Here is a 17775-nt window from a genome sequence, read left to right as displayed (position 1 = left end):
CCAGAAATGGACATAAAATATCATAATTACTAAATGCAAAACAAACATAATTCTTACTTTGCATTGAATAATTATGATATTTTATGATATTTTTATGATTTTTGATAAAAAAATAAATAAATAAAAAAAACTATGACACTATGAAAACAAGACGTATGCACTTTGGATCTCGTGTTAATGTATCTTGACTTATGAATGTTTAGAAATCTGTGCTAAAAAACAAGACATAAATGCACAGATTTTCTACTTTTTGAGCGACAGTCTCTCTGTCGTCAGTCTTAGATTTGGAAACTCTCCCAGCAATGGATGTGGGCTTCTTCTACAGCGACAACATGAGTGTTAACCACAGCACGCTCCTCAACGACAGCCGCAACCTGACCTTCCTACCGTTCTACCAGCATTCCCTGGTCGTGGCCTCCGTCATCATCCTGGCCTACGTGCTCATCTTCTCGCTGTGCATGCTGGGAAACATCCTGGTGTGCTTCATCGTGCTGAAAAACAGGCAGATGAGAACGGTCACCAACATCTTCATACTCAACCTGGCCATCAGCGACCTGTTAGTGGGCATCTTATGCCTCCCCATCACTCTGGTGGACAATCTGATCACAGGTAAATGTGCTTTGAATCAAGAAGACATTTCATGTACCTGGAGAGAGTTCATCTGTTACTATTTACATGCCTCTCCTCATGCATGCTGCCATCTTCATGAGCACTCACTCAGCCAATCAGCAGAGCTGTGGTGGTCATGTGACTTGTCTCTTTATTACACAACACCAGTCTGTTTTATGTCTTAAAAGCCAAAGGTCTGTGAGTTTTACTTGATTCTCCATCAATCACTTTTTTTGCTCAGGATCTTTTGAGAAACGTTTATTTGTTCATCTCTTCAATCATCATTGTTTGGATCATTTCAAAATCATCTTACGAAAACATATTATTGGAGATATTTCTGTTTTGATTTTTCATAGGTGTTTCATTTTGATGCATTTCTTTGTTAACAACTTCTTTCTAGTTTCTCTTCTGTGATATGTTTACGTCTATTTCTTGGTTATAATTTTGCCATATGTTCTAATTTCTACATTTTATCTATAATTTTGATTTAGTATGTCATAATTTGAAGGGTTTTTATATTATTATTATGTGATATATATGTATGTGTATTTGATGTGTTCGTTTATATATGTTGGAAATTGTTCTTTGTTTTGTTTTGTTTTTATGCTGCATCTTGGCCAGGTCTCTCTTGTAAAAGAGATTTTAATCTCAATGAGTTTTTACCTGGTTAAATAAAGGATAAATAAATAATAAAAATAAAATATAATTATTAATTTTTTGGCATAAATTGGATTTTTTTTTTATCTCGTAATTTTGATTTTTTTTTAAGCATAATTCTTATTTTTTATTTAATAATTGTAGTATTTTACCTCTATTTCTTGGTTATAATTTTGCCATATGTCCTAATTTCTACATTTTATCTATAATTTTGATTTAGTATGTCATAATTTGAAGGGTTTTTATATTATAATTATTAATTTTTTTGGCATAAATTGGATTTTTTTTAATCTCGTAATTTTGATTTTTTTTTTAAACATAATTCTTATTTTTTATTTAATAATTGTAGTATTTTACGTCTATTTCTTGGTTATAATTTTGCCATATGTCCTAATTTCTACATTTTATCAATAATTTTGATTTAGTATGTCATAATTTGAAGGGTTTTTATATTATTATTATGTGATATATATGTATGTGTATTTGATGTGTTCGTTTATATATGTTGGAAATTGTTCTTTGTTTTGTTTTGTTTTTATGCTGCATCTTGGCCAGGTCTCTCTTGTAAAAGAGATTTTAATCTCAATGAGTTTTTACCTGGTTAAATAAAGGATAAATAAATAATAAAAATAAAATATAATTATTAATTTTTGGGCATAAATTGGATTTTTTTTAATCTTGTAATTTTGATTTTTTTTTTAAACATAATTCTTATTTTTTATTTAATAATTGTAGTATTTTACGTCTATTTCTTGGTTATAATTTTGCCATGTGTCCTAATTTCTACATTTTATCTATAATTTTGATTTAGTATGTCATAATTTGAAGGGTTTTTATATTATAATTATTCATTTTTGGGCATAAATTGGATTTTTTTTAATCTCGTAATTTTGATTTTTTTTTAAACATAATTCTTATTTTTTATTTAATAATTGTAGTATTTTACGTCTATTTCTTGGTTATAATTTTGCCATATGTCCTAATTTCTACATTTTATCTATAATTTTGATTTAGTATGTCATAATTTGAAGGGTTTTTATATTATAATTATTAATTTTTGGGCATAAATTGGATTTTTTTTTTAATCTCGTAATTTTGATTTTTTTTTTAAACATAATTCTTATTTTTTATTTAATAATTGTAGTATTTTACGTCTATTTCTTGGTTATAATTTTGCCATATGTCCTAATTTCTACATTTTATCAATAATTTTGATTTAGTATGTCATAATTTGAAGGGTTTTTATATTATAATTATTAATTTTTGGGCATAAATTGGATTTTTTTTTAATCTCGTAATTTTGATTTTGTTTTAAACATAATTCTTATTTTTTATTTAATAATTGTAGTATTTTACGTCTATTTCTTGGTTATAATTTTGCCATATGTCCTAATTTCTACATTTTATCAATAATTTTGATTTAGTATGTCATAATTTGAAGGGTTTTTATATTATAATTATTAATTTTTTGGCATAAATTGCATTTTTTTTTAATCTCGTAATTTTGATTTTTTTTTAAACATAATTCTTATTTTTTATTTAATAATTGTAGTATTTTACGTCTATTTCTTGGTTATAATTTTGCCATATGTCCTAATTTCTACATTTTATCTATAATTTTGATTTAGTATGTCATAATTTGAAGGGTTTTTATATTATAATTATTAATTTTTGGCATAAATTGGATTTTTTTTTATCTCGTAATTTTGATTTTTTTTTTTAAACATAATTCTTATTTTTTATTTAATAATTGTAGTATTTTACGTCTATTTCTTGGTTATAATTTTGCCATATGTCCTAATTTCTACATTTTATCTATAATTTTGATTTAGTATGTCATAATTTGAAGGGTTTTTATATTATAATTATTAATTTTTTGGCATAAATTGGATTTTTTTTTATCTCGTAATTTTTTTTTTTTTTAACATAATTCTTATTTTTTATTTAATAATTGTAGTATTTTACGTCTATTTCTTGGTTATAATTTTGCCATATGTCCTAATTTCTACATTTTATCTATAATTTTGATTTAGTATGTCATAATTTGGAGGGTTTTTATATTATAATTATTAATTTTTGGGCATAAATTGGATTTTTTAATCTCGTAATTTTTATTTTTTAAACATAATTCTTATTTTTTATTTAATAATTGTAGTATTTTACGTCTATTTCTTGGTTATAATTTTGCCATATGTCCTAATTTCTACATTTTATCTATAATTTTGATTTAGTATGTCATAATTTGAAGGGTTTTATATTATAATTATTAATTTTTGGCATAAATTGGATTTTTTTTTATCTCGTAATTTTGATTTTTTTTTTTTAAACATAATTCTTATTTTTTATTTAATAATTGTAGTATTTTACGTCTATTTCTTGGTTATAATTTTGCCGTATGTCCTAATTTCTACATTTTATCTATAATTTTGATTTAGTATGTCATAATTTGAAGGGTTTTTATATTATAATTATTAATTTTTGGGCATAAATTGGATTTTTTTTTAATCTCGTAATTTTGATTTTGTTTTAAACATAATTCTTATTTTTTATTTAATAATTGTAGTATTTTACGTCTATTTCTTGGTTATAATTTTGCCATATGTCCTAATTTCTACATTTTATCAATAATTTTGATTTAGTATGTCATAATTTGAAGGGTTTTTATATTATAATTATTAATTTTTTGGCATAAATTGCATTTTTTTTTAATCTCGTAATTTTGATTTTTTTTTAAACATAATTCTTATTTTTTATTTAATAATTGTAGTATTTTACGTCTATTTCTTGGTTATAATTTTGCCATATGTCCTAATTTCTACATTTTATCAATAATTTTGATTTAGTATGTCATAATTTGAAGGGTTTTTATATTATAATTATTAATTTTTTGGCATAAATTGGATTTTTTTTTATCTCGTAATTTTGATTTTTTTTTTAAGCATAATTCTTATTTTTTATTTAATAATTGTAGTATTTTACGTCTATTTCTTGGTTATAATTTTGCCATATGTCCTAATTTCTACATTTTATCTATAATTTTGATTTAGTATGTCATAATTTGGAGGGTTTTTATATTATAATTATACATTTTTGGGCATAAATTGGATTTTTTAATCTCGTAATTTTAATTTTTTAAACATAATTCTTATTTTTTATTTAATAATTGTAGTATTTTATGTTTACTTTTTGGGGATCATTCTGACATATGTCCTAATTTCTACAGTTAGAAATTTAAGTTTTGAGGTTTTTTTTAATCATAATTTTTACTTCTGGCATAATTTTGACTTTTTAAACATAATTCTTACTTTTTATTGAATAGTTATGGTGGTTTATGCAAAATTTTTAGATAATTTTGCCATATGTCCTAATTTCTACATTTTATCTATAATTTTGACTTAGTATGTCACTATTTCAAGTTTTTTTATATCATAATTATTATTTTAATGGCATAATTAAAAAATTTTAATCTCACTTTTTTATATTTTTTAAACATAATTCTTACTTTTTATTTAATAATTATGGTGTTTTATGTAATTTTTTGGGATACTTTTTCAAGAGTTATTTATCATAATTATTACTTTTCAGCATAAATCTGACTTTTTTAAACATAACACTTTTTTATTTAATAATTTTTTATTATTTTACATAGATTTTTTGGGGATCATTTTGACATATGTCCTAATTTCTACATTTTAAATTTTGAGTTTTTTTTTTAATCATAATTCTTACTTCTGGCATGATTTTGAATTTTTAATCTTGCAATTTTGACTTTTTTAAACATAATTCTCACTTTTTATTTAATTTTTTTAGATAATTTTGCCATATGTCCTAATTTCTACATTTTATCTATAATTTTGACTTAGTATGTGACAATTTCAAGTTTTTTATATCATAATTATTATTTTAATGGCATAATTTAATTTTTTAATCTCATAATTTAGATTTTTTTAAACATAATTCTTACTTTTTATTTAATAATTATGGTATTTTATGTTGACTTTTTGGGGATCATTCTGACATATGTCCTAATTTCTAAGTTTTAAATTTTGAGTTTTTTTTTATTTTATTTTTTACTTTTGGCATAATTTTGATTTTTCAATCTCGTAATTTGGATATTTAAAACATAATTCTTCCTGTTTTTTGAATATATGTAGATATGACTTTGTGTCATAATTTAGATTTTTTTATCTCATAAATAATAAAGTGAATCTCCACTTTTTTTTACTTCCTCCAATTTCACATTATCACTCATCACAACATTCGCAAAGTATCATGAGTGGTTTATTCACTCAAAAATGAAGTATTAGTTACTGTAAATCAGATGCTGCACCATTTCAATCTCATCTTACTAAAACGTATTTTTGGAGATATATCTGTTTTGATTTTTCACAGGTGTTTTATTTTGATGCATTTCAGGATGAACCACTTTCTTCTAGTTTCTCTTCTGGTTGTTGAATCTTTGTTGTGGTTCTCAGTACATTTCAGTCATTTGCGGCAAAGTGCGGGCGGCGAAGTAAAGCCGTAACATTAGAGGCAGTGGCACTTAGCAGGATTCATGCGGCTGTTGTGCAACGAATACTCTACCTTTGTGTTTTTGTGCATTCATTACTGTCAAAGTGAAGTAAAAACAGGGAAAACAGCAGAAGAGGGCTTTTAATGCAGTTTAAAGCTTCGACTGCAGACTCCAGGAGTCAGGACTCAGCAGCCGTAAATGAGTCTTCTGCAAATGTAAACATGATTTTCATCGTCAAGTGTTTGTTTGCCTGATGTCAGCATTACACACTGTTGACTCACACTGAAGCCTTTGCTGTTGGTCGTTTGCATACAGACCATGTGTTGTGAAACGCAAACCATATGCGGCTGATTTATTGACTTTAACACCCAATGAGCCATGGATCATTAACATAGAATTCATTTAGATTCATCTGTTGAACATGCAATGACATTCAACACTGTTTTTGCTGTCAATAGTGTCAGACACACACAAAAAATGTGTACTGTTGTGTCAAATATTTGATATAAATATTTACATCTTTTGCAATTAAGAGTGAAATCAGGATGGTTTTATTAAATGCTGCTGCACACTGGAAAAAATGCATTTCATACTTAGATTTTTTTGTCTTGTTTCCAACCAAAATATCTAAAAATTCTTAAATCAAAAAGGATTTTCTAGATGAGTAAAAATGATTGTCTTGTTTTCAGAAAATGTCCAAATTAAGTGCATTAAAGTTTCCAGCCAAAATATCTAAACATTCTTAAATAAGTAAAAATTATTTTCTTGTTTTCCGAAAAAAACCCAAGTCCAAATTAGACGAGTTTTTGCGTAGAACAAGCAAAATAATCTGCCAGTGGGGTAAGAAAAAAAATATTATTTCAAACAGAAAACAAGATTATTTTTCTTACCCCATTGGCAGATTATTTAGCTTGTTTCAAGCAAAAACTCGTCTAATTTGGACTTGTTTTTTTTCTGAAAACAAGAAAATAATTTTTACTTATTTAAGAATGTTTAGATATTTTGGCTGGAAACTTTAATTAAGAGTGAAATCAGAATAGAGGATGGTTTTTATATTAAATGCAGCTGTATTTGACTTTCTATTTAATAATGTGATCATTTTTTGATAACTGTTTTTATATAATAATTATGACTTCCACATAAGTATGGCTTTTTGTCATAATTTAGACTTTTTAATCTTTAATTAAAATTTAATTAAAATTGTGATATTTGATGTTGATTCTTTTTACTTTGTCATAATTATGACTTAGTATTTTAAACATAATTTTTTACTTTTAATTTAATAGTTGTGGTATTTTATGTCGATTTTTGGGGGACAATTTTCACATATCTCCTATTTTCTGAATTTTATAATTATATATTATAATTATGGCTTAGTATGTTGTAAATTTGAGTTTTTTTTATATCAATATTGTTTATTTTTGCCAAAATTCTGCCTTTTTAATCTTGTAATTTTTACTTTTTAAACAACTTTTACTTTTTTTAATAATTGTGGTATTTTGTGTTGATTTTCTTGGGGGGAAAAAATTGACATATGTCCCAATTTCTACATTTTATCTTATAATTATGACTTTGTATGTCATAATTTTGAGTTTTTTTATATCATAATTATTACTTTTGGGATAAATTTGACTTTTTAATTTTGTAATTTAGATTTTTTTTTTTTTACATATTTTTTTTTTATAAATTGTGGCATTTTATGTAGATTTTTGGGATAATTTTGACATATGCCCTGATTTTTGCATTTTATTTTATAATTTTAGCTTTGTACAATGTAATTTTGAGTTTTATATATATAATAATTATCACTTTTTGGAATAAATTTGACATTTCAATCTTGTCATTTTGACTTTTTAAACATATTTTTTACTTTTATTTAATAATTGTGGTATAATTGTGATTGTTTTAGGGACAATTTTGATATATGTCCTAATTTCTGCATTTTATCTTATAATTATGTCTTAGTATGTGGTAAATTTTACTTTTTAATCTCGCAATTTTGACTTTTCATTTAATAATTGTGGTATTTAATGTTAATTTTTGGGATATTTTTGAAATGTGTCCTAATTTCTAAATTTTATCTTATAATTATGACATTGTATGTGGTAATTTTGAGTTTTTTTATATCATACTGAGTACTTTTGGGGATAAATTTGACTTTTCAATTTTGTAATTTTGAATTTTTTAACATAATTTTTGAATTTATTGTGGTATTTTATGTTGTTTTTAAGGATAATTTTGACATATTCCCTAATTTCTGCATTTTATCTTATAATTATGGCTGAGTATGTCGTAAATTTGACTTTTTAATCTCGTAATTTTGACTTTTGATTTAATAATTGTGGTATTTTATGTTGATTTTTGGGACAATTTTGACATATGTCCTAATTTCTACATTTTATCTTATAATTATGGCTTTGTATGTCATAATTTAGATTTTTTTGTATCATAATTATTTCTTTTTGCCATAATTCTAATTTTTTTATCTCGTAATTTTGACTTTTTAAACACAATTCTTACTTTTTATTTAATATTTATGGTAATTATATAAATTTTTGGGACAATTTTGACATATGTCCTTATTTCTACATTTTATCTTATAACTATAACTTAGTATGTTGTAACTTTGAGTTTTATTTTTTTTATTGAATAATAAAAATAATTTTAAATGATATAATTTTTGACCTAATTTTTGCATTTTATCTTATAATTATGACTTAGTATGCCATAATTTCGAGTTTTTTATATCAATATTATTACTTTTGGCATAAATTTGACATAAATTTAATCTTGTAAATTTGACTCGTAATTTTAATAATTGTGGTATTTTATGTTGTTTTTTTGGGACAATTTGACATATGTCCTAAAATCTGCATTTTATCTAATAATTATGGCTTAGTGTGTCATAAATTTGACTTTTTAATCTCGTAATTTTGACTTTTTAATCATAATTCTTACATTTTACTTAATAATTATGGTATTTCATGTCAACTTTCTGTGACAATTTCAACATATGTCCTTATTTATATATCTTATAACTATGATTACTTCATGGTTTTGACTTTTTTTATCTCATAATTATAACATTTTTATTTGTTTTGAAGTATTTAGTTGTTGTAAACAGTGTTGGGGAAAGTTACTTTTAAAAGTAATGCATTACAATATTATATACAAGTTACTCTCTAAAAAAGTAACAAATTACGTCACCTAGTTACTTTTTATGAAAAGTAATGCATTACGTTACTTTTGCGTTACTTTTTAAATCTGGGCAGGGTTTACTTGTTTGTTTTTAATATAAACAATTCTATTTTTGTCAAATATAAAAGCCTTTTAGAGAAACATAAATCTCCGTCTGTACAGTAGACCGCAGAAGAAACAATGTCAACTCTTCTGCAATAAAAAAAGGGAAACAAATATTATCTTGAGTAATTTTTGCTTATTAGTATGGATGAATTGGATCATCTAAGGTTAATACAATGGCATTAAATACATAAAGGATATTTGTATTAATTAACATATTTAATTATTGCAGGTTTGTGTTGAATTTCACTGGTTGTAAACTCATCTCACATGGTGTCTGGATGTGTGCGTGTGCTTTATCTGTATATAAGCGCTCTTCTCTCTGTCATTATGTTGTCTCAGGCTGGCCGTTTGATGTGGTGATCTGTAAAATGAGTGGACTCGTCCAGGGAGCTTCAGTCTCGGCGTCTGTCTTCACGCTGGTGGCCATCGCTGTGGAAAGGTTAATAACTCTCACCCTCCTGCACTTCACATGAATACAAACAAGAAACATCATTCACATGGCTGTCTGAGACCCTCTGAGAACTATGACACGCTTTACCAAGCTCATCTGTGCTAGTGTACACGCAAAGCCAGCTCCGCTCAATCCCTCTGACTTCCTGCTGTGACTTCAGATAATAATTCTGACAAAAATGACCATTCTGTCATCAATTACTCAACTTACAGTGCCTTGCAAAAGTATTCACACCGCTTCATTTTTTTCACATTTTGCTTTGTTAAACTGCTTTAAATGAGTTTTTCCCCACATCAATTTACACTCCCTAATGGCAAAGCAAAACATAGGTTTTTAACATTTGTGCAAATTTATTAGATCCCGTTGCATAAGTATTCGTACCCTTTTCTGGGACACTGGAAATGTATCTCAGGAGCATTCATATTGCTTCTAGATGTTCCTACACTTGGAGTGGAGTTAAACTGTGGCAAATTCATTTGAATGAGTCTGATTTAGAAAGACACACACCTCTCAGAAAAGGTCTAACAGCTGAAAATGCATCTCAGAGCAACAACCAAGATAACTGCCTGTAGAGCTCAGTGACAGACTTGCGTTAAGGCGATGATCTAGAGAAGAGTTCAGAAACAAATCTGCTGCATTGAAGGTTGACAGAAGCATTCTCCATAATGGAAGACGATTGGAACAACTAGGACTCTAGAAAATGTCCAAGCTGACAGAGATGGAGAGGTGAAAAGGTGAGGCAAAGAATGGCAGATAATTGCCAAATGCAGATGTGCAAAGATGCTCACATCAGACCCAAAAACACTTGAGGCTGTAAAGGTGCTTCAACTATGGACTGAGTTAAGGGTACGAATACTTGTGCAATCTACTTATTTCAGTGTTTTATTTTTAATACATTTGTAAAATTTGCAAATCTGTTTTTTGCCTTGTCATTATTATGGTGTATGGAGTGTAAACTGATGTTTAAAGCAGTTTAACATAATGCTGCAACAGAACAAAATGTCTGTTTCTTTGGCATAATTTTGATTTCATGATCCCATAATTTATACTTTTCATATTTAAGATTTTTATTTTATGCCAATTTCAATAATCATTTAATTATAATTTAAATAATTTTGATCTTTTATGTCATAATAAATTCCCATAATTATGTCATGATTTCAAACTTTTTTCTCATTATTATGACTTTTTGTTATAATTTTGAATTTGTAATCTTATAATAATTTCTGTTTATTAATGTGATATTTTTCAATAATTTCAACTTTTTCAATCATTTAAGCTTATTAATGTTATAATTTATATATACTTTGTATTGTTTATCTTATAAATATGACTTTAAAATAGAATTTTTAATCTCATAATTTAGATTTTTTTTAATTTGTAATTTTGACTTTCTATTTTCTGTCAATTTTTTAATCATTTTAACTATTTGTCATAAACCATTTCTACTTTTTTTTATTTCAAAGTTTTTTTCATCGTATTTATTTTTTACAAATGTTTTTATAATATATTGTTAAATATATTTTGTCATAATTTTGATTATTTTTTTCGTGACTTCAGAAAATTATGAACTACTGCTATAAACCGTCAGTTTGGCTGTTGCCAGATACATTATGCTTGTACTGTATTGTTTAAAAAAAGAAGAACAACAGAGCATAAAAAATCCCTTTGTGTTCCTCAAAAGAAAGTAAATCAAAACAGATCCTAAAAGCAGCGTTAAGTAGAGGATGACAGCTGGTGTCGATGAGAGCATCTGTGAAGCCTTCACCACAAACATACACAGGCGTTATGTCACATTGGTTTGTTTTTAACAAAGCAGTGATTTGAAGGCTGGATCTGCGTCTGTGAGTCGCCCACAGTCTGAACATGAAGCTGAAATTACCAGGTTGAATCCTAGCGCTGGCTCATGAGTCAGTGTGCATCCAGCTTTTATAATCAGTCCATCGGCTTGATGCAATAGGTTACAATAACTGAATAAGTCAATGAGTCAAAAAATGAGTCAAATCTCGGAGCTGCTTTAATAGCAGGTCAACTAGACCTTTTTTCAGCCTCTAAACGGCACATAAAAACAAACCGAGACTTAGTAGAAGGTAAATGAGAGATTTTTTTTGTTTTGCACTTTGCTTTTTTCTGTAAAATAATCAGTACTTTCACTTTTGGACACAAATTGCGTTTAGGGCTGTCGTGATTCATAGTTTCTAAACAGCTATTCGATTTTTGCCCACATCAAGTAACTGGCAGGAATGACAAGAATCCATGAAATGCATTATTAGACTGTGTTCCAAGGCTGCATTATATATTTAACCCATTTAAAAATCGATTTTGTCATACTTTTGACTTTTTAATCTCATCATTTAGATTTATTTCAGAATTTTTTTTTTATCTCATAATTGTTACTTTTTATTTCATAAATTGTCATTATTTAAATTTTTTCAATCTTTTTTCAATCTTAATTCTTTTAAATCTAAATTTAATTTTGTATTTTTGCCATCATTTTGATGAATCCCATAATTTTGATTTAAATCTCATAAATACATTTTTTGTCTTCATGAGTTTTAAACCTAAAAATATTAAGTTTTTTCAAAATTTTGATTTTTTTACCTCATCATTTTGATACTTTTTTTTAGTAATTGTCATCATTTTGACTTTTTATCTCATAATTAAGAGTATGTACAAAATTTAGCTTTTTTTTATGTCAATTTTTTTTAAATTTAGTATTTTTCTCAATTATGACTTAGTATGTCATAATTGTAACTTGTTCAATTTCAACTGTAATTTTACAAATTTTTAAAACTCGAAATATACATTTTTGTCCTACTTTCGGCTTTTTAGTCTCATGATTTTTATTTATTTATTTACAAAGTCAAATAGTGTCGAAATTCAAGATTAACAAAAATATATTTTAAAAAAATGAAATTATGAGATTAAAAAGCAAAAATTATGACAAACTAAATCCTACTTACAAGATAAAAATCTAATTTATGACATAACTACTAAATAAAGAGTCAAAATGATAAGATTAAAAAAGTCGAATTTATTTGAAAAACGTTTGACACAGTCATCATTGAGGAATATCTAAATGATAAAATACTGTCATAATTATGAGATAAAAGGTCAAAATAAGGAACGCTTTTAAATTATGTCATAAAAAGTCTAAATTATGAGAGAAAAATTTTAACAATGACAACATGTCCTAATTACTAAATAAAGAGTCAAAATGATTAGATGAAAAAAAAATCAAAATTTAATTTATGAGATTTAAAAAAAATATTCTGAGATTAAATAATCAAAATTAAGAAAATTCTACATTAAAAATGACAAAAAAAGTCCTAATTATTAGAGGAAACATCAATATGATTACATACTAAGTCATAATTATGAGATAAAAATTGCAATCATGATAAAATGTTAATTTTAAAATAAAAGTAAAATTTCTGAAAAAAAGACAGTTCTGAAATAAATAAATAAAAATTGAGACTAAAAGGCCGAAAGTATGACAAAAATGTATATTTCGAGTTTTAAAAATGTGTAAAATTACAATTGAAATTGAACAAGTTACAATTATGACATACTAAATTTTAAAAAATTGACAAAAATGAAATTATAAGACTAAAAAGCAAAAATTTGTACTAACTCTTAATTATGAGATAAAAAGTCAAAATGAGAGAAAAAAATATGACACAAGTCAAAATTATGAGAGAAAAATCAAAATGATGACATAATTACAAAAAAAAGTCATCTGTAAAATTACAATTGAAATTGAAGACAAACTAAGTCATAATAATAAAATAACACAACTTAATAAAAAATATTTTTAGATTTAAAGTCATAACGATGACAGAAATGCCAGGTGTGGGAATCGAACCAGCAACCTTTGGGTTACAAGCCCCAATAAAGGCATCTGCTAAATGAATAAATGTAATCTTGGTTTGCGTGCGTTCCAGGTTTCGCTGCATCGTCTATCCGTTCCAGAGAAAGCTGACGCAGCGCCAGGCCATCATCACCATCGCCTTCATCTGGGTGCTGGCCATCGCCATCATGTGTCCATCCGCCGTCACGCTGACCGTCTCGCAGGACGTCCTGCACTTCATGGTGGACCAGGACAACGTCACGTACCCGCTGTACACCTGCTGGGAGGCCTGGCCCGACCAGAGCATGAGGAAGATCTACACCACCGTCCTGTTCTCGCACATCTACCTGGCGCCGGTGACGCTCATCGTCATCATGTACACGCGCATCGCCGTCAAGCTGGTCAAACCGCCCGCGTCCATCCGCGACGCGCACGCCGAGGACGAGAGCCGGCGCGTTTTCCGCAGGAAGCTGCGTGTGGTGAACATGCTGCTGATAGTAGCTCTGCTCTTCAGCGTCTCCTGGCTGCCGCTCTGGATCCTCATGTTGCTGACGGACTACGGCAATCTGTCCGCCGCTCAGCTGGACCTGGTGGCCGTCTACGTCTTTCCCTTCGCCCACTGGCTGGCCTTCTTCAACAGCAGCGTCAACCCCATCGTGTACGGATACTTCAACGAGAACTTCCGCCGTGGATTTCAGGCGGCGTTTAAGATGGGCCTGTGTCTGATGGACGAGCCGCCGCAGCCCAGACGCAACGGCACCTGGAAACACAACCGCATCTTTGCGGACAGAGACGGACCCAATGCTCAGGGCGACGGCAGGAGACAGTTCTGCAACGGAGAGCAGCACGACGAGCTGGTGCTGGAGGATCTGGACTGAGATGCTTACAAACCCTCATACACTCTTAAAAATAAACGTGCTTCAAAAGGTTCTTCAAGCGATGCCACGGAAGAACCATTTTTGGTTCCACAATGAACCATTCAGGCAAACGTACTTTAAAGAACCATTTCCTGCTTACCTTTTTATGATCGGAAGAACCTTATTTGCCACAAAGAACCTTTTTTGAAACAGAAAAGTCCTTCAGATGTTAAAGGTTCTTTATGGAACCATTCAGACAAAAAGATTCTTTAATGGCATCATGAAGAACCTTCATTTTTAAGAGTGTACAGACTCCTTTGAAAAACACTGCACACAAACACAAACCCACTAGGGCTGCACGGTTCGGGGAGGAAACTAAATCAAACACGTCATTTCTGATAAGACATTTAACAGAAATTTAACATATGCATTTTGTTTTTAAAAAGCTCTACTGGGCTTAAGGTGAGACTCTGCAGGTGGCAAGGGTAAAAAAAAAAAAGAATAGTTATCACCTTACTTACCCAGTTGATTGCAGTGTTGGGAAAAGTTAATGCATTACAATTTTGAGTTACTCACTAATTACGTTACTTTGTTACATTTTACGGAAAGTAATGCGTTATGCTACTTATGCGTTACTTTTTAAATCTGGGCAGGGCTTGCTTGTTTGTTTTTAATATGAAAAAAAAAATGTAAAAGCCTTTTCACAGCGAAAGCCTCAGGCTTAGAGAAAAGTAAATTGACGTCTGTACAGTAGACCGCAGAAGAACAAATGACAACTCTTCAGCAATAAAAAAAAGGAAAACAAATGTTAGATTATCTTGAGTCATTTTCGCTTATTAGTATGGATGAATTGGATCATCGAAGGTTAACAAAATGGGATTAAATACAAAAAGGATATTTGTATTATTTAACATATTTAATTATTGCAGGTTTGTGTTGAATTTCAGAGTTTTTATTCACTTTTATCTGTTTTTTTTTTAGTGAGTGAGATGAATTAATGCATGTTGACATTTATTCTAAAACTAAAGTAACATCTTACTCACAATTTCTCTCAACATGGGGACAGGAGAGCTTTTAATCAATAAATGTGGGGAAAAGTAACTGGTGTTACTTATTTGAAAAAGTAACTCAGATATTTTCTTGTCAATTAAAAAGTAATGCGTTACTTTATTAGTTACTTGGAAAAAGTAATATTATTATGTAAGTTGCGTTACTTGTAATGCGTTACTCCCAACACTGGTTGATTGATTACATTGATAATTGCAAAAAATGTTATTACAAGTTTTCTAAAATGTTAGGTCTAAATATGCAAATGAGGCATTGTTTAATAAAATATATACACAAATTTGCATACATTTCTAGTACAACAATCTAAACACTGGATGAAGTCAGTTTCAAAACTACATTTTTCAAAACTACAAAAGTCAAAAAATTATTTTTTTTGACATATTAGAGTCAAATGTTGTTACAGATGGAATTTTGGGTGTCTCATTTCATCATGCCATAATTCAGAAAAAAAAAATTACACTTTTTTTTTTTTTTACAAATTTTTGGGAATAAAATGTATAAAATCAAGCAAATTCTATCTGAACAAAACCCTCTGTGAAAACCAAGTCTGGTGTGTGTAAGTGCTACTGAAGTGGAGATTTATGGTTCAGTGTAGGAGAAAAAACTCATTTTGAGAAAACAGCCTTTAAAAATATGCATTGTAATTGAAATCTGTTGACACAAATAGATAAAGTGCTATAAAAAATAACACTTAACAGTGTCTTTTGGATGTTTTCTTTCAACTAGTCTGAAAAAACGCTTTATGAAAATCCAAAAAGGCCAAAATCTCAAACTTGACAAGTGCATGAAAAAACTGCATTTTTTTACTGTAAAATAAACAACAAAACCAGTTTTAAGTAGCAATAGGTTAAAATACATTGTATAGGTCAAACTGATTGACAAATTTTTCATTAGGGATATGCATTGCTAAGAACTTCTTTTAGACTACTTTAAAGGCGATTTTCTTAATATTTAGATTTTTTGCACCCCAGATTCCAGATTTTTAGATTTTAGATGATATATTAATCTCAGTTAAAAAAAAAAACATGACTGGTTTGTGGTGCAGGGTAATCAATAATAATGATCATTAAAAACTATATTATTATTAAAATATGAAAATAGCAAATTTTACTTTTGTAATATTTGTAAAAATAAAAAATATCTAGTATTTAAGAAGAGTAGAATTATAAGAAAAATAAAAACAGGAAATATTACTATTGTAATTTTCCAATTACTAAATTATTGTTGTTGTTATGTTGTTAACAATTAGAAAAGAAATATTAGCTTTTTACTGTAATATAAAAAAACTGTATTTTAGAAAAAAAATATTACTACTACTGCTAATAATAATCATAATAACCATTATTATTATTATTATTATTATTATTATTATTAATAATAATAGGACTATTATTATTATTGTTGTTATATTTTACATTTATGAAATACTACAATACTACTATTGTAATATTTCACTGTAAACAAAATACACAGTAATTACAAAAATATAATAATATTAATTATTATTATTATTAAGGAATATTACTGTTATTAATAAATTAATATTTATTATTATTAATAATTCAATGTAAAAATATAATGGTAATATAATAACAATTATCCTCATAATTATTATTAACAAGATAAGAAATATTACTATTGTAATATTTAACTAATATTTCATTGCAGAATTAAAACAATCATAGTATTTAAGAAAAATATTTTGATAATAATAATAGTAATATTTATTATTATTATCATAATAAATATTACTATGGTAATAATTCACTTTATAAATCTAATGGTAATATAATAATAATTATCATAATAATTATTATTATTATTATTAATAAGATAAGAAACATTACATTACTATTGTAATATTTAACTACAATACAATTTTAACAATATTAACAATAGTAACATTATTACTATTATATTCACATAAGAAAAATACTTTGTACTTTGTCACAGTATAAATTCACTGATATTAATAATAATCATGATCACAACAGTCATAATAATAATTATTAATGGGATATATTACTAAGAAATATTATTATTGTAATATTTCATTGTAAAATACAAAGATCTATATAGGGAAAATATAATAATAATAATAATACATTTATTTTACAGTGCTAATATTTCTGTCTGTCTTCATTTTTAAATGTTCAACATTGAATAACAGCCTTGATAATCACTCTAAGCTATATCATGATTTCTTTTCAAATAATCGTGCAGCCCTATCTGTGACTAATGCTCACATAAGAGTAAATAAAAGAAGAATTACTTATTTTTCTTTTCCATTAATAGAGCGGTGCATGCCGCTAGTACAAGATAAAACAGTCAATGTATTAAAAGATTCATGGACCGATATCTGGGAATATTTGGGTCCGTGGTGTTGTTCTGCTGATCTGGTGTTGTTTGATATGCAGATGTATGTACAACTATTTGCTTTTTTAAACAAACAGCAATTAGCATTCGT

The 17775-nt window shown here is 27.4% G+C and overlaps 1 protein-coding gene across 1 annotated transcript; it reads left to right on the top strand.

Moving 5' to 3' along the window:
- The first annotated feature begins 302 nt into the window (after positions 1-302).
- Positions 303-16085, top strand: LOC141297594 (neuropeptide FF receptor 1). Its single transcript, XM_073828010.1, has 3 exons — positions 303-609; positions 9422-9521; positions 13478-16085. Exons 1-3 carry the CDS (start codon positions 303-305, stop codon positions 14259-14261), a joined length of 1191 nt encoding a protein of 396 aa, XP_073684111.1. The 3' UTR covers positions 14262-16085.
- Positions 16086-17775: the final 1690 nt, after the last annotated feature.

Source organism: Garra rufa, chromosome 22 (genome assembly GCF_049309525.1).
Source record: "Garra rufa chromosome 22, GarRuf1.0, whole genome shotgun sequence".
NCBI classification, from domain to species: domain Eukaryota; kingdom Metazoa; phylum Chordata; class Actinopteri; order Cypriniformes; family Cyprinidae; genus Garra; species Garra rufa.
The sequence above is the reverse complement of the archived record's forward strand: the minus strand, read 5'-3'. Positions and strand labels throughout refer to the sequence as shown.